Source organism: Lissotriton helveticus, chromosome 9 (assembly GCF_964261635.1).
Source record: "Lissotriton helveticus chromosome 9, aLisHel1.1, whole genome shotgun sequence".
NCBI classification, from domain to species: domain Eukaryota; kingdom Metazoa; phylum Chordata; class Amphibia; order Caudata; family Salamandridae; genus Lissotriton; species Lissotriton helveticus.
Window position 1 is genome coordinate 606,974,286 of NC_136070.1, and position 27,885 is coordinate 607,002,170.

Sequence of the window (27,885 nt, forward strand, 5' to 3'; positions counted from 1 at the left end):
ACGGAAACATAAACGGCCCGCACAATTCCAAAACCGTCCCCCATCTTTCCGGCCTACCGGGGAATTTCCGGTGCCCGCTATGGCTAGTCCGGCCCTGTCTGGACTGGAACCTGAAGGTGGCATGAGCAAATTTGAGCAGCTCAAGATTCACTGAATATCGTTTGCCTGAACAGCGTTTTCTGAACAAATGGTTCCGCGCAGCCAAAAGCGGGGTGTTCTTCTGCTTGGCGGCATTTTGGTACATGAGGGGGGTTACATACCTCTGTGGGAAAGTATTTAGCCACTCGGTGGTGCTCTGCGCAAACTGCGCCACCAATCTGCGGCAAAAAAAGCAAAAAGTGAATGAAAACTTGTTTTTACAAAGAAAAAGCACCAGATTAGTGACACCACCAGAGTTTCAAGTTCTCTAAATTGACATTTGTAATTCCATCCCCGTCCATCTCAAAAGCAAATCAGGCGGGTTGGGCTCGCTCCCAGACAATACCCCGGCCTATCCAAGTGGAGATTCGTTTGTTTGAGTGTGTGTTTTAAGGTGAAGCCCACAAGACAGTACTTGTGCCGGCTGTTGCGAGATATATGGTGGTCTTACCAAGATCATGCAGGGCCTTGGAGCCTGTCCATTGATTGGCTTTCCTGTCAGCCATTGTGAGGCTTTCCTGTCACTTTCATTTGCCTGCTTCTTATTCGTGTCCCAGCTTCTCAATTTTATGCTTGTCCCTCCCATGAACCCTAGCCTTTTTATCATCTCTTTTGATTGGCTGGCTTCTATGTGTCCACTGCTTGCTTTCTAAGCACTCAATTTTTGGGTTAAGCGGTCCATGGGAGTGCATATGTTTTCCAGCTGTGTCCCAAATATACTTCTCTCTCATGCTCTCTGTGTTGTAGTCTGCCACGAGTGTGATTCTACCTACGCCCCCGTGTAGCACTCGCGCTTGTGTTCTTTCTCTGTTGCTTCCTTGCTCGTTGCTTCTCCTCCTCACCCTCCATGTAGCTGCCCCCACCATAGTTCGCCTTCTAACTCAACTGCTGCTTCTCTTCTTTCCCCTCAATGTTGCTTCCTTTCCACAAGAGGGCAACCTCTTTTCTCACCCATTGCTTCAATTCTCCACCCTGCCCTTAAGTTGCTTCTGTCCACCCCACAGTGCTTCCCCCTCCCCACCAGCAGGGCCGGACTGGCCGTGGCGGGCACCGGGCATTTCCTCGATGGGTGGCCGGGGTGGAGGCCGGTTCTGGGCCCCTAGGGGCCGTTTTTGTGACCGGGCCCGGCAATATCAGCCCCCTGTAACAAAATCGGCCTAAACTGGCCCTAGCAAACAGCTCGGCTGCCCCCCTAAGGAGGCCGGATGAGCAGTTTGCCAGGGCTGGTTTTGGTTCCCCGTCCGGCCCTGCTCCCCACACCCGTCATGTTGCTTCGTCCATCCCCAGACCTCCTTGTTGCTTTCCAGGGGATGGAAAGGGAGGAGAGAGGAGAGGAGAGGGAGAGGGAGAGGGAGAGGGAGAGGGAGAGGAAGAGGGAGAGGAGAGGACAGGAGAGGAGAGGAGAGGAGAGGGAGAGAGAGAGGGAGAGGGAAGGGGAGGGGAGGGGACGGGAAGGGACTGGACTGGACCATATCTGTGATAGGCCTGGGATTGGTAGAGGAGCTATTAACAGGGGCAGTGAAAGGGGAACTGAGATGTGTGCGGCATGTGACAATAGAAAGAGAAAAGCAGAAGAAAAAGTCGTTAGCATGGGTAGCCCAGAAGCATTAGTAAGAAGGAAGAGATAAAGAGGCGCCCAGCGGCAAGGCCAAGCAAGGCAAAATAGGTACAGTGAGGAGACGGGTTTGTGATATGCTCACCCTGTCCCTTGTACATTGGGCAAAAGATCATGGATTAAGCCTGCTACTGCGCACCATACTGCATACCCCATAGAGACCCATTTGTGGGGGTGAGACTAATAAAAGGGGTAATTCTGTGCTCAATTGGGAGCCTGTAGTTCAACTTGAATGTGAGTGTCCTTTAAGCATAGGATTCTCCTGCTGCCATTGTGTTCCCAGGCAGGCTCCTCCACTCTTAGGTTGGAAAATAACGGTGGCTGCTGGTCGTGCCCCACAGCCATCCTGAACACTGACAATGAGCAAGGAGTGGCTGCCGCCATGTGTTAGCATGAGTTCTTGTCCAACATATTGTATTGTATTGTAATTGCATTTATATAGTGCTTACTACCCCTGACGAGGCATTGAAGCGTTTTGTTGGTGAGTAGCATGCTACTCCGGAACCCATAAAGGATTAGTGGTGAATTAGTATAGTAAAATACGAAAGTAATTTGAGTGGTAGATATGTTAGTATGTTAGTCAGTTATTTGGACTGAGAAGGATAGTAGAGGGATAGAAGAGCGAAAATAGGTTTGCATTTATATAGCGCTTGCTACCCCTTATGGGGTGTTGAAGTGATTTTTCGGCGAGTAGCACGCTACTCTGGAACCCATAAAGGATTAGTGGTGAATTAGTATAGTGAAATATGAAAGTAAGATGAGTGGTGGATATGTTAGTCAGTTATATTCCATTTGTACCTAACCTCAACTCAGTACTGAAAGTTTCTAGATTGAAAGACAAAATCTATGGAGGGAGCGAATTCATATATTCTGACCCATTACGAAAGTGGAATCTGCCATCGCCAGGAGATTGCTATTGCTGTTTGGTCTAACCGGGCAGATTCCAAAAATGGGGACAGCCACATCTTAAACCCACCATCCAAGGCCTACAAGAAAGCAGGGTCATGCTTCACAATTCTGAGATTAAATTCCTTAAGAACTAATTGAAATTCTTTACCTATGGATTCTAAGCAACAGGTGTAAATGCAGCCCCGCTCATTATGTGTAAAGATCCGGTCACCTACTTGAGAACTTTGTATCCCAAACCTCACCACTGTAACAAAGCCACTAATGTGTCTCATAAAAATACATTGATGAGATGAGGCGCTCTGCTAATGAGATAAAACTCCAAGGCACCCACAAGACCTTTCTGTATGACATTGATGGCATACTTTGACCCTGCATAGGTCATTAATAGTACAGCAGATACTAGAGCATGAGGATTAGGGGATCTTCTACTTTTAGAGGTACAGGAACAGTAAATACGCCATGTCACCTACATGATTTGTGCCGTCACTCAAACGAGCAGTGCTATTCACAGATAGAAGAGGAAAGTAAAAGGACCTCAGTAGGTATGATGACCCTTCCACATTTACCTGTGTGGGGACTTCTTTGAGGCTAAAACAGATCACATGCCCTGATACTCCTCTTCCATGGATCTGCTCTCCATTAGGACTGAGAGAGGGATTTCTCAAGTACAAGAATTACAGTTCATACAGTAACAGTAAAGTTGACTAGGAGCGGACCACTCACTACACCCAGTCTACAAATAAAGCTAGAACAAGAGGAGTTGTGAGAATGATGGCAGATGCTGCACTGCTCAGAGCTATCACCTTCACAGAAGTGGTCTTTAGCATGGCATATCCTGAAAAGTCAGTAGAGAACTCTTGTAGTGGAAAAAAGACATTGCACCCAGGAGGTGAAGAAAGAATGAACAGTCCTGATGAACATTCAACAGGAAATGATGGTTTATACTAAATTATTAGTCCTCATAGGTACAGCCATTGTCAAGCCAGCATCCATGACATTTTTAAACTGATCAAACACCACAAAATGAAAAATTAACAACACCTATAAGGTCAATTAATTGACGGGTTTCTAGCAATTTGTGGAATTTAGTTAAAAACCTTTCAGCTCATAAACTTAAAGAAAGGGTGTCCCAGGCATTGTCTGTAATGCCAGCAAAAGAGCAGTAGACCAGCCTAGATCTCTTGATCTGAATCAGCTGCACTACTCAACTGGCCACAAAGGCATAGCGAAAATGAAGACCTAGATCGGGAAACAAGTATGGTTCCCAGCAGTGGATCACATGGTGAAAGAGGAGACCGCCGCCTACCTCACGTGCCATGCCACAGGGCCATACAGCATCTGACATCCATCACTATTGACTGGCTAAGGGACATCTCAGGGGAACTGTTGAGCTCATATATCTGTTGTTAAAAGGACATACAAATACTCCTAGCAGTAACAGGTGTGCATTAATGGAGCCTGATTCACAGAGGGCCTCTGCACTTGTGGCGGAGGCCCCGCAGTTGTGGGGGAGTTTCGCACTCTGGGTTGAATCTTCCCAATGAGAATTCTCATTGAAAAGATTCTGTGGAGACTCCCTCACGGCTGCAGAAGGTCCGCATCGAGTGTAGAGGACCTTCGTGAATCAGGTCCATGATGTCCTGAGGTGAAGCTAGTCACCACTGCAGCAAACGCGGTGCTGCCAAAATTCAAGAAGATGCTGGTATCCCATGGCTGGCTAGTTCCCAAAATCAACGCTGACAGCTGAACTTTCTTTTCAAGGACAGGAGTTCTAAATCTGCTTAGAGCATCACATATCAATCCCTTGCTGGACCCAATAAATAGCCCTTGCATTGAGATCTGAGAGCATGACTTTGGGCGAGAATGAAAGCCAGAAGGTGGTAGAGGGTGGCAGTGCGCCCACTTATTTTTTTCTTTGTAATTGGCAGTAGAAGTGAGGGTATTCCCAAGCATAATGGGGGAAAGTAGCAAAATGGCAGTTTTTGTGTGCATTTAGGACGGCCAGAGAAGGACAAAGGTGAGTGTGGATGGAGGGTGTGGAAGGACGCCAGCAATGTTTCATTTGTGGTTGGGTGGCAGAGGGGAGAGATGGCGAGAGGGTGGTTTATGTGGGAGGCAGGAAACTAGTGTCACACAGTTTCCACATTTCAATAGGAACTGTTGTTTGTTGGACAACATAGGACTGATTTGTGTACCCCCGCAGGATTTTTTGGGCTATGGACCTGCTGGCTCACAGTGCCACCCTAAGAACTCCTAAACAAAATAAGGTAGCAAATGGTGTAGGCAACCTCAGAACATGACAACTCTGACCCCCAAGAATTCATGGTAACAGATCTAGAACTCTTTTGCACAGTCACTCATGCTCCAAAAACAAATATACAAGAAATACACACAGGAATGTTTTCAATATTTAGTGAACCATTGCGATTCTTGCATGAAATATATGCACTACAATGGTTAATAGACAGAAGCAGACAAATGTGATAAGCAAATTTAGGGCAGCAAAAAGTATTAACGACTCCACCATCATACTGAATTTTCAAGGTGTCATGATAGTATACTTATGAAGTGGAATTGTAAGCAAAGTGGATTCAGATAAACTAATCCTACACCTATCATGTAAGCAAAGGTGTGTTAAAAGTCAGCGTGTGGAAAAAGGCAACTTTAGAAAAGCTTTTTGTAAAAACAAATGGCTAACAGACAAAAACAGCTGGGTAGGAAAACAAAATTACCTAATGTATAGACTCATCAGTATTCTATGTAATCACCATTAAATTAGAGACATTTCAAAATCAAATTGTCAATTATTAATTAATTGTATAGAATTCTGTCAAACAACAAATTATTATAAAACACTGTAAGAAGAGGGAGTAAATACACATGTATATAACACAACAGAATTTTTATTATAGCACAATAAATTAAAAAAATAAACAAGAACCACAATTCATAAAACCTTCTTGTATCAATTTATATTTAAAAATTACAGATAGCCAAATAAAATAGACTTTCAACTGTGAATAACTAAAGTGGCCTGTTTTGAACAGAAATTAGTTTTCTGGCCACGTTTTATGTCTTTGTGAATATAGGTTTTTTTCTATACTTTAGGATTTAGAAGGAACTTTAGTTATTCACAGTTGAAAGTCTATTTTATTTGGCTATCTGTAATTTTTAAATATAAATTGATACAAGGAGGTTTTATGAATTGTGGTTCTTGTTTATTTTTTTAATTTATTGTGCTATAATAAAAATTCTGTTGTGTTATATACATGTGTATTTACTCCCTCTTCTTACAGTGTTTTATAATAATTTGTTGTTTGACAGAATTCTATACAATTAATTAATAATTGATAATTTGATTTTGAAATGTCTCTAATTTAATGGTGATTACATAGAATACTGATGAGTCTATACATTAGGTAATTTTGTTTTCCTACCCAGCTGTTTTTGTCTGTTAGCCATTTGTTTTTACAAAGTGTTTATCCCTGTCGCCTGGTTTCCTTATTCCAAAACAGGGGGTCCTTGTTTTTTGCACCAAAAAAAAAAAAAAAAAAAACTTTAGAAATGCTTACATGTAAAATAGCAGTGTTCCTTCCCAGACTTAACATAGCCATGTGACACTAGCTGTATGTAATTTTTAAGGTACAATGTGGTGATTGGGGCTGAGGGAGGAGAGCCTGTGTTGTCCATTGCAGGCCATGACTTCTTCACTTAGCGGGTATGAGCATGGGAAGTGGATTTGTGGGACCACAATCAAGACACAACTGTAGGTGGGTTAGGTATTAATAAAGTAGAGTTTGTCACCTCGTGACTTCAGGTGACATTGTAAGTAGCTGAAAATGTACTTTCATTGTTTAATGGATGTCACATGGAATACTCCCCTATGTAAATTACTCTGTAGCCCTAAGGTCTTGTCACTCTATACACAAATGTATAAATAAATGTAGTTTCAGGGCAGAGCCACTTTTCAGGTGTTTGCTTCATACACCAGTTGGGTGAGGAAGGCAGTGGTCCTTCACATAATCGTGTAGCTCATTGGAAACTTAAGGTGACATTTCTCTACGAGTTGTGTTTCACTTTGAGAAGCAGACTGTGTAAGGCGGGCTTACAATGTACTACTTAGGGTCGCCTTAGTCTAGAAGTTCTAAATAGACAGCAAAGTGGACAGAAAAGTACTACTTACTTGTTGGCTTTTAGATCTCATGAATCTAAACATGTACAAGAAAGACATGCAATAATCATTGAATGCATCCCCGCAGGCATACATGAACCATATTCAAAGTAAGGTGAGGGAAACTGCATTTTTCTTTCATTGCTTAACACTCATAATTTACATGAAAATTATGTGTATTATGGGAAATACATTTTATAGGAAAACTGTACATGAGATTCTATGAGGAAACAGGGATACCAGTTTCAAAGTTTGGTGAGACATTTTGTGCTTGAACTAGTCTACCCTGGGGTTGCATTACACAAAAAAGGGAAAGAGGGAAAATATGTGAAATATGTAAAAGTCAGAATTCTCCTTAGACAAAAATTTTAGACATCAACATAAAAAAATATCATGTCATATAAATCAAACATACTTTTCCTTAAAATTGAGTTGTGTAGTTTGACAGTACGCTGTCAAGACATGGATGTGCTATGTGGAAGAGTGCCTTGTAAGAGGTGCCAGCAGTTGATTGGTCGATTGCAGATCTGGTAGAGATACACCATGTCTGCTATTGCGCTAGTGAATAAGAGCCATCTCCGATATAGCAGACATGGCTGTATAGTGATCAGTCATTGTAGAGCGATAGAGAGAAGCAAACGCCTAGGTGCATAGATATCACCATAAAGCAACATAATATCTGAGACAGCAACCTCGTTTGCATATCACACACGATAGGCAATATCCAAAGCTGGATGCATTCCCTAGTACCCACCTTTGATACAACTATAATAATTTTCTTCTTGCAGCCGAAAGCACCGATATGCAAAAGACTAATGAGAACAAACTGAAGATGAACACAAATAGAATATAAAGAGGACATCTCAGGGATCAGAGAATATCGTGGTAGGAGACCATGCTTAATTTGTGCCAGTGGTTGCAGGTGCTGGGCACTTTCACTCATTATTGGGGACCAGGTCTTCTTTCAGTGTCATCAGACTTTGAGCTCGAACAAAAGAGAGAAAGGTGGAAAAGGGAAAATGCGGAAAACAGAAAGATTGGAAATAAGTGATAAAGGATTAAACAGGGATTGAAAAAGAACCTGAAAGAGTATTTTGGAGAGAGAAGAAATGCAGGGCTGTGGAAGAAAGTGGGATGTGGTGGAGACAAAACTATGCAGTCTTGGCATTCAGAAGCAACTTCTCTCTACAAAGGCGCACGTTCTATCGAAACCGCCGATGGCGGGCTCCTCAAAAAATGTCAGCTCCTGCATTTTTTTTCCATAGAAGGGTATACAAATGTTACTTACGTCAATGGCTGCCAGCGGACAGAAGTTTGTTTCTTGTTTAGGTCCAAGGACTTAGCCGAGCCATTGCTCTTCTTCTCATCCGACTCGTCAATCTCTTTGTGCTGTAGTGTAGGTTTCGCAGTTATGAGTCCAGTAGTGAGTCCACCAGGATGTGGAGATATGGTGTTTGGTGTTGGGTCCTTCAAACAATGGCGGCAGGATAGAGGCGAGTCTGTGGATCTCAATGCCTGTATGGGGATCACATTCAAGGAGTCGCTGATGGTCGCTTCGGTCATTCCTGCAGACGAAGGGTCGAATAGAGGTGGCATGTCAAGTGTCCTGACAATCAATGGTGACTCCATGTTTTGAGGCACAGGGTCTGTCCTGTGTTCACATCGTTGGCCTTCAAACCCCGGTTTACAAACACAGAACTGTGGGGCCTTGCATAGTCCCTTATTTTTGCACTTTGGTGTGCAGATCGCTGCAAGAATGGAGAAAAGAAAACATAATGAGGAAACATTCTTCTTACTGCCAAGAAATTACTTAGCACTCTCAATTTTGTCATTTCTTGTATTATAAAGACCATCAGTCAGTTTATATATATGCATTTAGTCAGGAGTAGAAAAGCCCCTTAGGTAGTGTGTGGCTGAATTCAAAGAATGCCTCTTTTTGAATAAACTAAAGAGTAGCTGCCCTGCCATTTGTTAAAGATCTTATAACTATTCTTAGCATGTCAAGCTTATTAAATATTTTGGTATTCTCAGTTACAAGTTGCATACTACGTATGTGGTGGTAACTCGGCACCTGCACATAACATCCTGACAGTACAGTACAATTACACCTTAATCCCAAATAAATGGAGAATAACATCAAGATATGGTTTTACCTTGCAGATTACTGCAGCATATTGACTTTTCCTTTGGTATTTACACCTTAATTCACCACCTGCCCTGAGTAGGGGGGCTAGTGCACTGTGGTGGGAGAGCGAAGAGCATGACATTCTTTGGTAGGGGACATTCTCCCATTGGGTCTTGCAAGGGGGTAAGGTGGAGGCTTGGGTATAAGGCCCGGCTCCCTTGCAGTGTCACAGGGAGTCTACTCATACACAGAACTGTGCATAGAGACTTGGAACCTCAGTGAATTAGGTCAGTGAATTAGGGTGTGCCAAAACTCACCTTAGTAGCCAAAATCTCCTACCAGACTAGCAATCAGTGTCTCATTGGTTCTTCCATACCCCCAATGATTAGACAACCTAGAACATGGAACTTAGAATACCTCAGGCAACGTGGAACACATGAACACTTTTTCGTTATACTCTCATATCAGTCCAAAACGGGGAGTAAATGAAGACACGTGCAAGTTTGAAATATTTATTTCTAAGGCCGTGTTCTCTGGCGCAGTATCTTAGCTAATACAAGCAGACATATTATAAGCAACAAGGTTATCAGCATAATTACTATTCCCTAAAATACAAAGGGAGAAAGGATGTTAAAATGCTAAATGGAAAAGGCTAGATTGCACCTAAATCTCACCCTCCCTTGCTAGTAGATTATTTTATATCTATAGAAGGTCTCTTGGGATTACAAGGGCGGCCCCATACCTCTGGTCCTAGTAGAAATGGATCACAACATTTTCTACACCAGCTCTCTGCATGCAAATGTTCTCCAAAGTGTGTGAGCATGCCTGCGCAGTGCATTATTAAACGCGCCAAAATCAGAGGTGGCCACAGCTGCATATATGTTATGTCTAAAATGTGCGCTGATCAAACCGAACAACAACCACTGTGTTGAAATAACCTTGAAGGCCTCGGCACTCACTGTTCAGACAAAGCTAACCAAGCAAGGCTGCTACTATAGGAAAACATATTATTCTTGTGTGAAGCAAAACAGTCTGCTAGACTCTAAACATTTATAATAATGTGTGCCGTGTGCAAAGGCAGCAGAAAGGAAAAATGGCGTTTAAACTTCTAATAAACTCATGCTAACTTAACACAGTAAAGGCATGGCCCTTCTCCATGACAGCAGTTCGCTTCAAATGTGATTTTATTAGCCAGAGTTTCCTGGTAGGAAAATCTGGTTTGGTCCCTCACCCAGTAAATCCAGTTGAGGGGACAATGGGTCACTTATGTTTGAGTGGAGTGAAATGCCATCCTGGAATCTTGATCTGTACTACATGTAATCAGGGCCCCTCTATATCAATATCTATATCTATATCTATATCGATCAAAAAAGCGGAATAAAATGTAACAATGGAGCTTGTACAGTGACGTAGCTAGACCCTTTGCCGCCTGTGGCAGTCCCTGCGGCCATCGCCCAGCAACAGCCGCAGGTAAGAGTGGGTAGGTGGGGATGCCATCGCCCCCAAAACTTGTGCCGACTGGGGCTGACCGCCCCCCCCCCACCCCCTTGCTTCACCACTGAGCCTATACAAAATGGAAAGCAGGGTTACCACAATGTTAAGAAGAACTAGGCAGTAGCAGCCCGTATAGGGTGTGCATCCGGGCGGTGACATGGGGTGGGGGAGGGGCAGGGTGGGGTGTAGTAAACTACAGAATACGACCCTACGGAGGTAAGTACACACAAAAAAATACGATGCTGCACGCGCAACAAAATTAATTTTTTTTGTGCGTGTGTACTTACCTCTGTAGGGTCGTATTCCGTAGTTTACTACCCCCCAGCCTGCCCCTCACCCACCCCACCCCACATCACCGCCAGGCAGCACGCCCTATATGGGCCGCTACTGGAACTGGGGTAATATGAAGATCCTTTACAGCCATAACACCAATAGCCAATGATTGTGGTGAAACATTAACTGTTTCAAATGGGAAAGAGTAGGGAGAGAGACAGTGGTATATCATTTATTATAAAGCAGACAGCTGAACACTACCACAAATGCTGCATTTTGATTGGCCCCAAGCTAGTCATGATCTAGCAAGGAGATTTTTTGCCAGAACCTCGGGAACCCTCTTACCGGCTCAAGCCACATACCACTATGTCTTCCAACTTTAACATCTGCCAGTGATGATCACCGTTTGCTCACCTAGCTCACAGAATGTGCCTGGTACTGGAGAAGATAGCTTTAGAATCATTCAGTTCCCTGTGCAGAATGAATATGTTTCCTATTCCTGCTGATACAAGTTGCTGAAAAAAAGCAAGTTTTCAAAAACATTCTTTTCCATTTGCTTGTGTGGGATCTTTAAGGTGTGCTGAGCCTGAAAATTGTGTAGTCCTTTGCAACTTTTATTGTGTTTTGCAAAACCAGCCTTGTTGTTCTGTCTGAATTACAAAGTTAGTTATTTTAAAGCATTTTTCAATTAATTAACCTTGAAATCAGTTATTTACAAGGCACACAGTGCAAAATTTTGATAGACAATGAATAAATCAAATCAGTTTTACTAGGTCCTTATATTAAACGCACAATAAACATATTTCGAAAAGAGTGCACCTTTATGCAGGTGGGAAAAAGTAAAATGAAACAAGCACTGGCAGAGGCAATAGGTTTTGCTTATGGCTATTGGCTTTGGCAATGTTTTATAGCCGTGGCAAAAACTAATTTAAAAAAGCACTATGACATGGTCAGCACTAATGCTTTCTTTAAACCTTTTCCATGCTAATGACAAGGTGAACTCGTCATGAGGCACACTGGAGCTGTGCTCATGACAAGGTCAACTCGTCATGTAGAATGGGATCTTGGATATTTCAGCACCCAGCAGGAATTGCCTTAGCAGCCAAGGTGTTAAGTACATTAATGCTAGCCTTCTCATTTCTGTTTGCTCCCGAAGGAACACAAAGGGATGGTGGGAGAGAAGATGGAGGGTGGGAAGTGTGTAGGACAGGCGAGAGATGAGGGCGGATGGGGTGGACCCAGAAAACGAAGGGGGGATGGAGGTCCTGGGGCAAGCAGATGGACAGTGAAGGGTGGGCATGAAGGACTTGATTTGAGCAGGTGGACAGTGGAGGGTAGGAGGGATGTGTTGGTGGCAAGCATATGGATAACAGAGGGTGGTCATGAGTGACTGAAGTACCACTTTTGAGGGATGAGAAGTATACAAAGGAGACAGGAGAAAAACACACACACAGGTTCTCAGCAGAAAGAAAAAAGTAGTGCCTGAAAAACGGGGATATATCACATGAAGTGGAAGGAAGCCTGCTAGCTGTAGCTTTCCTGTAAGTCCCTAGTATATGGTAAAAACTGTACCCAAGACATGTACGTTAAGTTCCACTAGTGGACTACAGCCCCTATGTTGCCATCCACTACAGTGACAGTGTAAAACATGGCTTCAGCCTACCAGTGTAGACTGACTGTAGCAGTGTAAACACTGCAATTCAAACTGTCAAAAAAAAACTTTTGGCAGGTCTAAACCTACCTTCTAAATGTTAATAAATCACTCCTATGTGTGCATTGTTGCCCACAAGGCATAGTGCATGGTATTTAAAAGTGGGACAAGTAGAAATGTAATGTTTACATGTTTTGACAGTGACTAGCACCCAAAAGCTATTTTTCACTGTTAGGTCTAGCTGACCTATGTAGAAAATCAGAGTACAGATTAAAAACCTAATAATTTATCTCTTGAATTAGCTAGGAAACCAATTAAAAACCATTTTTAAAAGTTATTAAAAATCCAATTCACTGGGGAAGTTGAATGTTTAATAATACTATGGAAAAGTAACTTTTAGAAAGTTTATAACAACTCCCCAGCATTTCTGGCACAAAAACTCGTGGTATCAGGTGGACCCAGAAACTCCCGCTCTGCCAAAGACCTACTGCTGCAACCTGCACGCTTCCGGAAAAAGAAAACCTCCAACCGGGTCTTCACTGGGGCTGCGCAAAGGATTTGGAACACTCTCCCACCCGCCATCAGAAGTCTTCCGTCCTTGGCAAATTTTAAGAAGGAGACAAAAACCTTCTTAATGGGTAAATACCTCACCTAACGAACACGTTACATGATAATCCTTCTATTGACATTGAGCATTCCCCCAAGAGTTGAGACTATGTACTTTCCTGTACAATGTATCTTCCTGATGCAATTTCCTTCCCACATGTAGCTGGAACTTGACTACTTGTTTCCTTGCTTTATGTATCCCCTTTTTTACCCAATTGATCCCTCCCTTCCCTTCACTCTGTACACCTCCCTTAATACTGTAAAGCGCTCTGATACCCTCACAGGTCTGGTTCGCGCTCTATAAACTTTAAAATAAATAAATAAATGATCTTTTTCCTGCCTGAAGTTCCTGAAGAGTAATTTGCATTTTCTCTCCAAACTCTCCCAGCTAGTAATCAGCATTTAACAAGCATTTACAATGCAATGGTCTTGGCATTATTAAAGGTAGAGCTATTGGCATTGCTCATGACAATTTTTTTTTAAATCATAAATAAATAGCATAGTCATTTACATTGTCATTAGCTTAATCGCTAAATAAATGGCATTGTCATTTTCAATGCCAATAGCTTAATCGCTCGCAAATGCATGACCTATTGCATTTACACCCACACAGAGCCACACACACAAAGCCACACACACACATACAGAGCCACCCACACAGAGCCACAGACACACACATAGAGTCACACACACATAGAGTCACACACACACAGTGCCACACACACAGAGCCCCACACAGAGCCCCACACAGAGCCCCAACAGAGCCCCACACAGATCACCACAGATCACCCCCCACACACACACACACACACACAGAGCCCCACACACACACACACACAGAGCCACACACACACACACACACAGAGCCACACACCCAGAGCCACACACACACACCCAGAGCCACACACACACACCCAGAGCCACATACACACACAGGAGAGCAAGCACAGCGAGGGGGCAGGAAAGCAAGCACAGCGAGGGGGCAGGGGAGCAAGCACAGCCAGGGGGCAGGGAAGCAAGCACAGCCAGGGGGCAGGGGAGCAAGCACAGCCAGGGGGCAGGGGAGCAAGCACCGCCAGGGGGCAGGGGAGCAAGCACAGCCAGGGGGCAGGGAAGCAAGCACAGTGAGGGGGCAAGGAAGCAAGCACAGCGAGGGGGCAGGGGAACCAGGGGGCAGGGGAGCAAGCACAGCCAGGGGGCAGGGGAGCAAGCACAGCCAGGGGGCAGGGGAGCAAGCACAGCTGCACTGGTACTGGAGGGTCTCTGTGTCAGTGCTGGAGTACAACCTTTGAGGCCTGCACTGGTGCTGGAGGGGCTCCATGTCAGAGCTGGAGTACAACCTCTGAGGCCTGCACTGGTGCAGGAGCCACTTCGTGTCAGAGCTGGAGTACAACCTCTGAGCCCTGCACTGGTGCTGGGGGAGGGGCTGGTGTCGTAGCTGTTGTATAACCTCCCTGAATCCCGAGATATAGCCATATGTGGTTAATCCGCAGGTTTCTTTTTGTAGCACCCCTGCTATGCCCACAGTATTTTGCAAGGGGAATTAGACAAGGTTGTAGTTGCTTTAATGTAATATTTTCATATATATTGTTGTGCTTTGTAAATGCTGTCTTAGCTTTGATCAGCACACCTCGTGGTGGCGAAGAAATGAAATCATTGTGTGCACCACACTGCAGGTGGTGAGACCACCAAACGCCACAACGTGTGCCATAATTGTGCTTGGCAGGAAGTATGTGGGGATCATCCCTGGTGAACAAGGTAGCTCTTACGGTTGTGTCCGAGGGTCGGCTGTCGAGGCGTACGCACTCCCCTCGTTGCCGTTATCACGGGGAATGCCCGCCTCGGGGGCGATGCCATGCCTGGATGCTGAAGCAGAGCCTGGGGTCTAGTCGTCGGCAAGTGGTAAGGCGGAGACTGAGGGGAGGGCACGGGTGGAGCTCGTATGAGAGTGGAGCAACATCCCACTCCCGTGTCCTTAGGCGCGTGGTGGAGCTTAGGGGCCAGTGATGGGCCCGACTCAAAAGGATGGGTCCCCTGGAGATTAGTGAAGATCCGGGGGACCGGGCAGGTTTGCTAGGCCAGGTCACCTAGTGGCGTAGTAAGGGTGCTCTGGTGGCCCCTCGTGCAAGAAAGGGAAATGGCCCAGGCAGTGCTTCATTTGAGCCGGTGGTTGCCAACACCGGCACTTGACAGCTGCCACATGGTGAGGCTGTTGTTTTGTAATTTAAAGATAAACTGCACAACAGTTGCGGACTAATTTAATATACCCGCCACCCAAAATCGTTCTTATAACATTGGGGGCTTCAAACAGTATGGATTGCCACACTTGTAGCAGTATGATGGTTAGTAGTTGTGTTGATACTGTCACTGGCAGCACTTATAGAGGCGACAGATGGTGCAAACCGTGCTGGCCTCCTGACGAGGGTCCCGGCACTTTTTTTTACAAATTAGTGGGTGGGTGAAAACTACAATAAGTACGATTCCCTCGGCCCCCAGTCCCACTGCACCTGCTGCACCCTTGACAGCTAAGCCCATGGGGTCACTGCGGGGTCACGCTCGCAGGGTTGAGGGGGAGCACTGTGCCGCTATGCCTTGGTGAAGGAGCCCCTAGGGTGGCTCCTCAGGTTCGGGTGGGGTTTTGAGGCAGGAGCCACTTGGCCTCTTCACAGGATGAGGCTCGAGGAGGGTACGGGGCAGCAGCACTAGGCCGCGTGGCCATTAATGGATGGGCCTTAGGCTGGGGCCTCAGTGGACGGGACCGGCTTTAAGTGGTGCGGGTCCTACCTGGTCGTAAAAACTTGGCATTGAAACAATCCTGCCTCACAGCAATGCCTCACTTCAGTCACAAGAGCCGTCCTATTCTTGGTGACCTGTGAACATAGCACCGAGCGCTGTGGTGACACGGATCCACGCCCACAGCGCATATGCAGAAAAGAGCGTCTTGTGCAAACAAGGCGCTGGTCACTGTCCAGAGTACATTAGAGTGGGCATTGTGGGATGGAATTTTGTAAATATCTGGAGACCCATGGATGCCATGCGGAGAGGGTGCAGGCCACTCGCTGAGGCGCTATGCAGCGGCGCTAGCAACGTGAAATGGAGCACGGGTGGTTGGCTGGACATACTGCGCCTTTTGTGGAAAGGAGGCTGTATAAGGAGGGTGCTTGGCGTGTAAGGTCTTATGTAGAGCGGTATGGGCACATGGGGGTACCACACACAGGGCAACAGTTACTATCTACAGGGTGATGGGCACTGCTCAGATGCCCCGGGGTGCGAGTGCCGAGGCACACCATGGAAGTTACCTAACGGCTAGGGCGGTGGACGTCAGATCTGGGGAACTGTGTTCGAGTCTCGGCAATGATTCTGAACCTCCCTGAATCCCAAGATATAGCCATATGTGGTTAATCCGCAGGTTTCTTTTTGTAGCACCCCTGCTATGCCTACAGTATTTTGCAAGGGGGGCCTGGACTACCACAGATCACTAAAGCCTGCTCACAGTACCAGTGTGCTGCCCTCTGCCCGCTGAACTACGGGCCGATGCAGGCCTCACTGCCACTCAAGCGCAGTAGGCCACGGGCACCAGGCCTCAGCAGACGCTCTGTACAAGTACCGCCAAGGGCATCCCCCCGCCCGCCACTGCTGCGGTGAAAGCGATAGGCTCACATGCCCCCACTGCTACCAGGGCCAGAGGCTGAGCTCTATTCTGCAGTTTCCGTTCCCGCTTCACGCTTCCAGCTGCAGCAGGCACCTGTACGCTAGGTCCAAGAGGGGGGTGAGACTCGCAGGAGCAGACAGCCCCCACCTCGCTCCCGCAAGCAGAGTCACGCCGTCCGCCGATATGTGGACCGAGAAAACCATGGCCAGCAGCGCACGGCCCGCTTCTTCTCACCTCTATCGCTCCAGGGAGGCGGCAATTTCACCGGTCAGGGCGCCACAGGACATCTCTAGCTGCCGGGCCGATCCATATGGCCCTGTGCTTCCACCACCACAACGTTTTGTCTTGGTGCCGACAGCCCTCCGGTGACAGCAGCGCCGCAGTTCACTCGGCCGCTCTCGGCCGTGCAGAGAGACGCCGCCTTGCCACTCTCGGGGAGCGCACCATGCTGGGAGAGATACAGGCAAAAGGGAGGAAATGTACACACGGAGAGGAAACCGCAGCAGCGAGCGGGCGAGAGAAAAGGCAACAGCGAAGGAGAATGAGCACAATAAACGGCACAATCAAAATGGCAGCCGCAAGTCCGAAAATTTCGGATTCAGGGGCGTGTTTTGGCGTTCTGAGTGACGGGTGACATCACAGGTGGAAAGAACGCCAAAAACACGCCCCCGAATCCGAAAGAGACGGGGCTTGATTGGAGTGACGCCCGTTTCCTCCAATGGCTGGCCTCCGTTTAGGAAGCCAGCCAATGGAGGAGAGAGGCGGGTTCAAGCCCCGTACTCAAAAACATTAAGCGCAGCCTTTCGGTCCGAGACCTAAAAAGGTGTGAATGAGGTTTGAAATTCCTTCCAGGATTAACACAATAGGCAACTGTGGCTGACAGGTTGCCCTGAATGGGCAGAGACAACTCCTCAGAAGTTCATAGAATATGAAGGGTGGGGCTGTATGAATTATTTTTGACATTACAGTGTCAAATCCTGCTTGGCAGAGTTAATACTTGTGAAACACTTGAAGGGAGGAAAACAGAATTCCAAGACAATTCTTGTGTATCTACTGTCTGGTTGCTGCAAACCCCTGCATTTGTCCTCCCAGACTTCTGTCTCTGGGTACAGTGACTGCCTCAAACTAGATTTTATTATTAGATGTGGAAGGACACTATGATTATCGTAGTACACTCCCCAAAAACACCCTCAGAGCACACATTTAGCATGGGCAAGGCCTAAATGTGGCATCTTCTGCCACCCACTGCAGAACACTGCTGGAAATGAGGAAGAACAGAACAGGACTGGACCTGCTGTCTGTGATTTGAGAGGAGCCCTGGAGGACCGGACTTTCTCCCTTGTGTACCCAGGACAAGATGTGGTCTCCAAGGTTCCTAAGGCTGACCTCCTGGACAAGCTACAGAGATACAAGAGGCCTTTTCTTACAACTGCATACCTGACCAGTGGCAACTGGACCTGTACTGTACGCTATTGTTGGCCTCTGCCTGACACCCTGTGAGTTTCTAAGTGCCTCCTCTGAGGTCTTAGCAGCTTTAGAAGAGTACTCCTGTGGTGGGTTTGGAGTGAAATGACTAAATCAGAAGGACAGATGAGAATATGTGTCTTTTCCTAAGGTTCACCTTATCCTGACTTACATAATCCCACCAATGTTTCCATCACGGCTATTAGAATGCTGGGAAGTGGCCTGAAGACAACACATTAGCCCTATATAGAACACTAACAGTACAAAATGACGAGTCAAGCAGTATTTTAACATTTTTCAAAATAGGGACTCTGCTTCCTAGAGAGCCACAAACCTGTCCTTGCACAGTGATTTTTAGTTTTTCAGTTGGCAGATGATGTGACCTTTGCTAATGTTAGAATTATGGCAATCATTTAGGAGTATACTCTTAGTTCCCTGTTAAAATGATGTGGTATGACCGCAAATAGTAGTACCAATCACCCAGGTGCAGAAATTATCTGGTGTTGCATTACTGCATTGTTTTTAGGTTTGACCATCAGAATGAAACATAATATGGAGAATCTGTAAGATGTCCACCAATTTGAAAATGTTTTTGTTTTTGAACGGTTTTCTCTGCTCACATTTCTTTTGTTTTTTCCTGTCAAAATATGAACGGGGACGATTACCCAATTTGCTATTTCTCTGCACAATGCTTAATTTTAATTTTGGTGGGAACTCCTATTTGCATCGCATTGGGCTTATATTGGAACTCAAAATAAGTCCTGCAGAGATTCGCTGACAATTTGCAGACATATGACAAAGCCTATATTGTGTTACAACCCACCTGCTGTGCATATATTACCATGGCTCTACCATTAAATGGGATATAACTAGTGTCAACAGATTTTCTGTCAGGTATCATCCTTTTTATGTTGTAGAGCTGCTAGAGGGCTTGACTGCCTCATTCTGTAAAGTTATACTAATTAATTACAAAATGGAGGATTACCACATTTGTCATGCTCAAATACTGCATCACTTTAAATTGCAATAATGTGTTAATGAGCATTGCAAATTAAGCACTGGTTAAGTCCATCCGAATGCAAAGAGCTTACCGGCCAAGATCAGCTTTTGGGATCTGGTTTAAGAGCAGCAGCTTACACAATGATTTATAATCACACACAAATTGTAAGTGCAAAAACATTCCTGTGCAAAAAGACATTGTTCATGCTGGAGTATAGGTAAAAAAGGAATAAAATACACAGATTTGTAAGCAAACTCTGCAAAACTTTGCATTTGTGGGAAGCAGGGCACTGTTTCCAGAATTTGTTTCAGGCGATATTTACCGTGCTTGGCCTGCAGAAGGTCCTCTTAGTGTGTGGCTACATCTGTGCACCAAATGATTTCTTGCAGCCGGTTTGCGGCCCATGACGTACAAGAGTTCCCTTCGCAGGAAATTTTTGCTGTGTGGCTACAGTTGTGTCCCGAAGGCATTGACTGCTGAATAGGGATATTTTAATGCTATACTTCAGGGCTTCCCTTTACCCTGAGCAGCAGAGAGTAAACAATCCCTACATAGCAACGATGTACTGGTCACACCCCACTCCAATGAGTCTTGCTACTCAGTAACTTATTTATTTATTTTATTTAACTTATTTAAAGTCTGGTGGGTGGGATACAGCATCACAAATGTGTTGACTGTCCCGTCCACCTATTACAAGTGCATTATAGTTTCTGCCACTTGTAATACAGAAGATTGGGATATCTATCACCGTACAGTGGAGTGTCCTGTCCGCCAAACTCTAAATAAGACCCTTTGATTGCGCTGTTAAGTGATCCGCACTAGTACTGCAAAGTCCATTTATAGCCTGCCCTGGTTATTCATAGCATCTAATAAGCCTAAAACCCCTAGATGAAGATAGATACAGAGCTGTTTTTTTCTTTAAATGTCATCAAATAGTGGTGTTCGCTTGTGATAACTGACAAGGGATGAGGCGATAAACATGATTGAAAACACATATTGATTAAAAAGGTAAGTAAGCCTAACACACAAGTAACCCAAAATACGTACCTACATAAACACTAAACAAAAAGGAGAAAAATACTCCCTTAGTCAAAAGGTATGACCATTAGAAAGCTAAAAATTGTATTTGAGATAATCCAGATTTGGCGACAAAAGGATTTTAATCAAAGCAACAATTCGAAAGCAACACAGAAAATGCTGAAATGGACTATACAGTTATCTGTTTCAACGTGAACTTGCTCGTTTTACGCCGACCATTGATTATGCCTTCTTTCGTCCTGTGATCAGACGTGTTACCAGACTCACAAGGGTTTGATTCCCTGTGCCTGGAGGCTGCTCATTTCCTAAATGACTGAGAGCCTTTTTTGTGTTCTTACTCTTTGAATGTCTTTGGTCCCCTTGTGGTTCTGTAATTCTCAAACCTGACTCCATTTTAGTCTTGCCCTCACGTAGGCCTGTGAAGTAGGCCCAACGAACAAGTGGTCTTCCCTTCTGAGTTCGTGCATATATTAACTTGGGTTTTTCTGACTCTGAATGAACTGCAGAGAGAGAGTAACCCTTTTCACCTGAAACTGACCTTTTGCAAAAACCAGTTTCACTAGCTGATCGTTGTCTGAGTTTTTCAATCACTGTTCAGGACCTCGTTAACCTTTAGTTTCCTTGCACATATCTTATCCTAAACAATATCTAAATTGTTTCTTTCCTTACGACTTTCTTTTCTAAACATGGGTTTTTGCCATGTGTCGTGACTGCCATCTGGTGTTGCCTTTTACTAGGCCTCAGAAGTTAGTCTGCGAGCAAAGCAGTCTGACCTTTTTTGGGTCATATATACATGAACTAAGGTTTTGTTCGTGCACTGGAGTTAATTTCAGAAGCTGGCCTTTCACCTAGAATTGACCCTGCCAAGCCAATTTCCCTGCAAGATCGTTATCCACTTTTCCCAATCACCATTCAAGACATTTGTTAACTTTTAAGTTTCTTTACGTTTCTGTTATCTTGCACATTATCTGAAACTACTTTTCTTTACTGTTTCTTCATTTCATGGGTTACGCTTTCAATTAAGGGTTTGTTCGGCCCTTCCAGATTATTATTTAGATATGCCTAAATATTAACTTGTGGGTTGGGACACTGTAAAATGAGCTTTACTGTATGATGCTGTGTGATGTCATGTATTTTCTATTGGTTGAATTTTGGTGCAGGGGCGTGCATTTTAAATGTACCTTTTTGTGTATAAATAGGGATGTCTCGCCTTAGTAAAATTGAGCAGTTTCTTGAGTTGTACACCGTGTTGTATTACTGGGATTTCTGCTACTAGCTGCAGCTAATAAATTTGATCTCTGACGCCACCTAGAAGTATTCCGTGTCTCTGTATACCAAGGCAAGGGAACCCAGGGGACTTTGGGCGTGTCCCTGGCGCCGCTAGGTACTTGAAAACCCAGTTCTTCAGTTGGCGCCCAACGTAGGGCGACTTCAGTGGTACCGGTCCAAGCCCGAAGATTGCGAAGAGCCACGTGAGGAAATTCTGGAGGAGGGCCCCCACTTCATCGACCCCTGCATGTCGACGTGGACCAAAGGTCTTTTCTGCGAGGCTTCCCGCTTTCCAACGGCTACGAAGGACTGCTGCCCTGACTGTCGCCTTGTCTTGGACCCTCCAATTGATTTTTGTAAAGCGAGATGATAGACGGTCTTCTGGTGGCGTGACAGATATTTGGTTAAGTATAAGTGGGTCGCTCCCACGACTTTGTTTGTTTTCTTGGTTTTGATTTGGTTGCTGCAGTACCCAAAGCCGAAGGGCTTGTATATTTACGAGTGTATCATGTTTTGATTCCCTTTGAAGTTTGAAACCAGACTAGTGAGCAAGATGCCTGGTCTTGGTAAATTTGGTAATTGGTTTGTTTGTGGTAGTAACTGGGATTCCCGATTGGAGGATTCATGTCCGATACCTCCGGTTGGAACTCCGACTTAACACCTCTATTCAAAACACAGAGTGGGCCCTATTACTTATAATGAAGTATGGGTCCACTGCACTAAAAAGGATGGTGTTTTGCAATGGCCCCCACATGGTAGTTTTGAAACAGAGATTTTAGACAATCTAGAAGTTAAGCTATTTAAGAAGAAAGCCCGGCCGGCAATGTTTGACTCTTTCCGCCTTTGGCGTAAGGAAGCCAAACAGAGAGAAATTAAACAAGCAAAGAGAGATAGGAAAGATAAGAATATGTCAGTACTACAAGCTGCTAGACAGTTTAAGGAAGATGGAGAAGAGCGTGCGAGTGAAGTTTCAGATAGACAGCGTTGTATGGCCATAGATAAATGTTATCCGGCCTTGCCGTCTTCTCCTCCAAAAGTAATTGAAGACCTTGAAAAAGATCCTTTGATCTCTCATTTACTGAGATTGCCACCTCCCTATGTGCAGGGTGCTACTGCGCCTCTATTACCCCCGGTTGTTCCACCCTTTGTTGTTCAACCTCCTGCTGTTGTTCAGCCACCGATGGTTTTGCCTTCTCCTGCGCAGCCTTGCTATCAGCTTTGCCTCAAACTCCTTTGCCTTCTGCATCTTCGATTTCTACTGTTCTTGTCCCTACACCTTCTTTGCCTCAAAATACTTATTCTCCTGTTCTTATGTCTACTTCTTCCCCTTCTGCTCGAAAACGAATGACTGAGACTGTTGTTAATTTGTTGTCACCATTGTTTGGGTCACTGAATATGACCCCTGTTTCGGAGCGTAAGCAGAGTCGTAGTCAGCTTCCTGGTTCTGAGGAACGGGCTGTGTTGGATTTGTTGGCTCGTAAATGGATTATAAATGCCTCAAGGTATAGTTTGCCAGCGGTTATGGATGTTTTCTTTCAGTGGGAGCCGCCTAAGCAAAGGTATGTTTTTAATATGATGTGTATGTTTTTGCGTCAGGAATGGGAAGATAATGATTTGGGTTTGATCCCACAGGAACTACTTGATGTTCAGTCGGATTTTGCTAAAGGGATGATAGTAGAATCTGATATTACAGATGCCGTAGAGACGATACTGGCTTTTAGATCTAGCCTTCCGCCTCAGACATTGTATGAACCTGATTCTTCTGTTAGAAGAAAAGCGAGACAGTATCCAATGAGAGAAGTTCCCCCAATTTGGAAGGAAGGGGACCCAAACGCTAATCCAGTTATTCTGCCGCATTTTCAGCGAATATGGGTACATGTCCCTTGGAAGAGAGCAGAGGTCTTGGCTCTTAAGCAGACCTTACCTGACCTTCGTAAGAATCCTGCTGGTTATTACAAGGAGTTGTCCCAGACAGTTGAAGCGTGTATTATGAATTTAGCTGACATCGATATGTTGATGGGTAATGTAGTCCCTCAACCTTTGTGGGCGAAGATTCGTCATGAGAATCATGCTGCTGAATTAGGTGATACATGGGCGAATATTGTTGCTGCAGATGGTAGACAGGAGGGAGGTGCTAAACCTGAACCTCTAGTTTCAGAATTACCAGGTAGAATTATTAATCTGATGAAAACGATGATGCCTGCTTTACGAGTAAATTGGGATAAGTTAGCAGCATGTAAGCAGAAGAGAGACGAGAGTGTATCTGATTTCTTCACTAGGTTTGAAGAGACGTTTATTGATTATAGTGGTCAGGATATGAGTACGGAGGGTGGTCAAAGGTTGTTTGTGGATAAATTTGTCTTTAATTTGCTTCCCGAGCTTTCTAATAAGTTAAAGGAATCTGAGAGTTCATGGGCTGTCTCTTCGTCGGCCCAGATATTGGCTACTGCACAATATTACGAGAATAGGGATAAAGATGAGAAGGATAAAGTGGAGAAGAAAACTAAAGAGTTAAAGACGAAAGTAATTTTTGCAGCAAGCTTATCAGCCTCGTCAGAATCAGCCTCAGTTTCAGCAACCTCCTCAATTTCAGAGATTGTTACAGAAGCCTGAGCCTTATGTTCAGCGATTCTTTCCTGGCCCTAATCAGTGTGCTTATTGCAGAGAGGAAGGTCATTACAAGAATAGTTGCCCGGCTTTGTTACAGCGTGCGAATGGTGTATCTGGTCAGAGAGGTCGTGGTAGTTTTCAGCAAGCTCCTAGGGGTAGGGGACGTGGTGTGTTTCCCCAGAATGAGCGTTCCTCTTCCCTACAGAATTCTGCGAATTATTTTGACAGACAGAATGTTCCGAGTGGTCAGTCTGCCCAGTATTATGTTGAGGATTACTATGTCGAAGGTGAATGTTCTGGTTATAATGATAATTAGGACAGCCAAGGACAAAGAGAGGGAGTAGTGTCAGTTCCAGTAGACCAGAGTGGACCTTATGTTGAAGTGATTACATCAGGTGTGGTAGAACCTTTTCTTTTGGATACTGGTGCGATGAAGAGTTCTATTATGCACTCTAAACTTCCTGGCGCACCTTTGTCTGGCTTGACCAATGTTTCAGTAGGATTTTCAGGCGCCCCAGTTCGTAATCCGGTTTCTAGTCCTTTGTCCCTTACCATTGGCCCTTGTGAATTGGAAGCTCCACTTATTTTAACGACTGGTTGTGGTGAGAATCTGTTGGGTTTGGACTTGCTGAAAAGATTGTATGCGACATTGCATTGTTCTCCTTTGGGAGTACAACTTACCCTTGGTAAGAAAGTGATTTCCCCAATGTATTTGTCTAAGGATTGTTTGCCACTGGAATTGCGTTCGCTTCCTGATACACTTTGGGCTACAGGTCCAAATGATGTTGGTCTTTTTCAGATTGCTCCGTATGTTGTTACTCTTAAGTCGAATACTAGGCTATCTCGTATTCCCCAATACAAGATTTCGAGCGATGGTGAGAGAGCTCTTTTAGCGATTGTCTATGATCTGGTTGAGAAGGGTGTAGTTGAGGAAACGAGAGGTAATGTGTGTAACAGTCCTGTTTTGCCTGTCCTTAAACGTACTGATGCTTCTCAGCCACCTGTGTACCGGTTTGTGATCGACCTTCGAGAGGTCAATAAGATAGTCATGCCACAGTTTCCTGTGGTACCTGATATCACTGCTTTGTTGACTTTGATTCCTGCTTCGGCAGCTTGGTTTTCTGTCATCGATTTGAAGAATGCTTTCTTCAGTATTCCTATTGCTGAGGAGAGCAGTGATATTTTTGGCTTCTCATTAGGAGGCCGAAGCTTCCGGTTTAAGAGAGCTCCCCAAGGTTATTGTGAAAGTCCCTCCATCTACAGTCAAGCGTTGAAAACTCAGCTTGACGGTTTTGTGTTACCTGTTGGTGCTACTCTTATTCAGTACGTCGATGATTTGTTGGTTACTGCTGATGATGAAAAGATTTGTAAAGAGGCTACTCTTTCTTTGTTGCGGTATTTGTCTGACCTTCATCATAAAGTGTCACCTTCATAGTTGCAATATTGTCGCCAAGAAGTGACCTACTTAGGTCATCTCTTGTCGAAGGAGGGAAGGAGATTGACCCCAGAACGAATTCAAGCGATTGCGCAAATGAATGTACATCCACACAGAGAGAAGTGCGTGCCTTTTTAGGTATTACATCATATTGTAGACAGTGGATCCCCAATTTTTCCTTGCTAGCGAAACCTCTGTTGGCATTGACTCTGAAAGATACTCCGCATCCTCTTCCTTGGTCTGACGAATGTCAGAAAGGTTTTTCTGAACTATGCATTGTGTTCGGCTCCTGTGTTGGGTACTCCAGACTATAGTAAGCCTTTCACGTTGTACGTGCACGAGAGAGAAGGTTGTGCGTTGTCAGTGTTGATACAACCATTTGGGGACAAGCAGCGTCCATGCGCGTATTTTTCAGCAACGTTAGACCCAGTTGCTAAGGCGTTGCCGAGTTGTCTGAGAGCTACAGCTGCAGCGGCTGTTTCTATCCGACAGTCTGCTGGTTTGGTATTGGACAATACGTTGATTGTGATGGTCCCACATGCAGTGGATACCTTATTAAACAGGACTAAGACACAGCACCCTACTAGTGCACGTCTTTCAGGTTACGAGTTGACACTGTTGGCTAGCCATGTTCACATCAAACGATGTAATGTGCTGAATCCAGCTACGTTGTTACCGATCTCTACAGAGACGGATCCTCAGGAACAGCATGATTGTTTTCTTCGTACAGAGGAAGAAACAAAAGCTAGAGTTGACCTGAGGGATACTTCCCTTACGGATGTTGATGGTACCCTATGGGTAGATGGTTCGTGTTTTAAGCTTCCGAATGGTGAAACGACTGCAGCGTATGCTATTACAACTTTACATACAGTTGTTGAGACTGCACGCATACCACAGAATTCTGCGCAAGCAGCAGAGTTGATTGCACTGACTAGAGCGTGTGTGTTGTCAGAAGGAAAGCGAGTGAATGTTTACACCGATAGTCAGTATGCGCTTGGTGTTGCCCATAGTTTTGGGCGTTTGTGGAGAGAGCGTGGGTTCCTTACTTCGCATGGGACAAAAATACAGCATGGGCAGTTGGTGAATGAACTTTTGGAATCTCTCACTCTCCCAAAGCTGATTGCAATTGTGAAGTGTAGTGCGCATAAGAAAATTTTGGACGATGTTGGTCGAGGGAATGCGTTTGCAGATGAAGTTGCGAAGGAAACGGCGAAAAACATGATGAGCCGTATGTATGTTGCAGGCCCAGCTAATTGGGTTATGGCTGGTGGAATGTGTGAAGACACAATAGAAAGTGTGAAAACGATTCAGGCTGAAGCGACTGAGAAAGAAGTGAGTGTTTGGAGAGAAACTACGGGTATGTTGGATTCGACAGGTTGTTGGGTTGAGTTGTCAGAACACCAGCGATGGTTGTTGCCTGATGCATATGTGCTCCCAGTGGTTACAATGGCCCATGGATGTGCTCACATTAGTTCAAAAGGGATATGCAAGTTGTTGGCTCCGGTATGGCAGAATAGTGGAATTCCCAAATGTGCAGAGAATCTGGTCAAGAATTGTATGGTGTGTTTGATGCATAATCCTGGCAAGGGAACTCCAACTCCTGCAGGTCATTTTGCTCCTCCAACGTATCCGTTCGAGGTTCTACAAATAGATTATATACACATGGAAAGATGCAATAACTTGAAGTATGTCCTTGTGGTTGTTTGTGCCTTTTCCAGATGGATAGAGGCCTACCCCCTAAAGGATAATACTGCCTTGTCTACTGTCAAGGTTTTGCTCAAAGAATTTTTCCCTAGGTATGGAATGCCATGGATTGTATGGTCTGACAATGGAAGTGAGTTTGTGGGTCAGATAATGAAGAAAGTGTGTGCGGGCTTGGGCATCAAGCAGAAATTTCATGCTGCGAATCACCCACAGTCAGCGAGTTTGGTTGAGGGCTATAATGGGACATTGAAGCTTAAGTTAGGGAAAGTGCAAGCAAGCACTGGCCTTACATGGCCCGATGCTTTGCCGTTGGCTCTTATGTCGACAAGGACAACAGTGCATTCTCGTGTGGGACTTAGCCCATATGAGATTGTGTTTGGGCGTCCTGCCAACGCTTGGGGTGTCCCTAGACCGAAGGAATATAGCGACATCGAACATCCTATGCTAATTGACTACTTGCACGATTTGACTATTAAACTGCGTGTCCTTCATCAACAGGTCCACAAACAGCTCCCATCAGCATCTGTGGACCCAGGCCATACCCTCAGTCAGGGACAATGGGTGCTCGTGCGTAACTTCCAACGAACAAAGAACCTACAGCCTCGTTGGACTGGTCCCCACCAAATTCTTTTGGCTACTCGGACTGCTGTTAAGGTGTTTGGAAAAAAGAATTGGGTGCACGCTGCCCATACGAAGCGCGTACCCCTGCCTTTGCCGTACGACACTTGGGT

At 45.1% G+C, this 27,885-nt stretch overlaps 1 protein-coding gene across 1 annotated transcript in view; it reads right to left on the reverse strand.

Annotated features, from left to right (window-relative positions):
* The window catches only part of LTBP4 (latent transforming growth factor beta binding protein 4), a 1,311,633-nt gene that overhangs the window by 962,850 nt on the left and 320,898 nt on the right, over nucleotides 1-27,885 (reverse strand). The window contains exon 3 of the mRNA XM_078660637.1: nucleotides 8,122-8,581. Coding sequence (XP_078516763.1) covers nucleotides 8,122-8,581 — 460 coding nt within the window. The remainder of the gene's footprint in view (nucleotides 1-8,121; nucleotides 8,582-27,885) is intronic.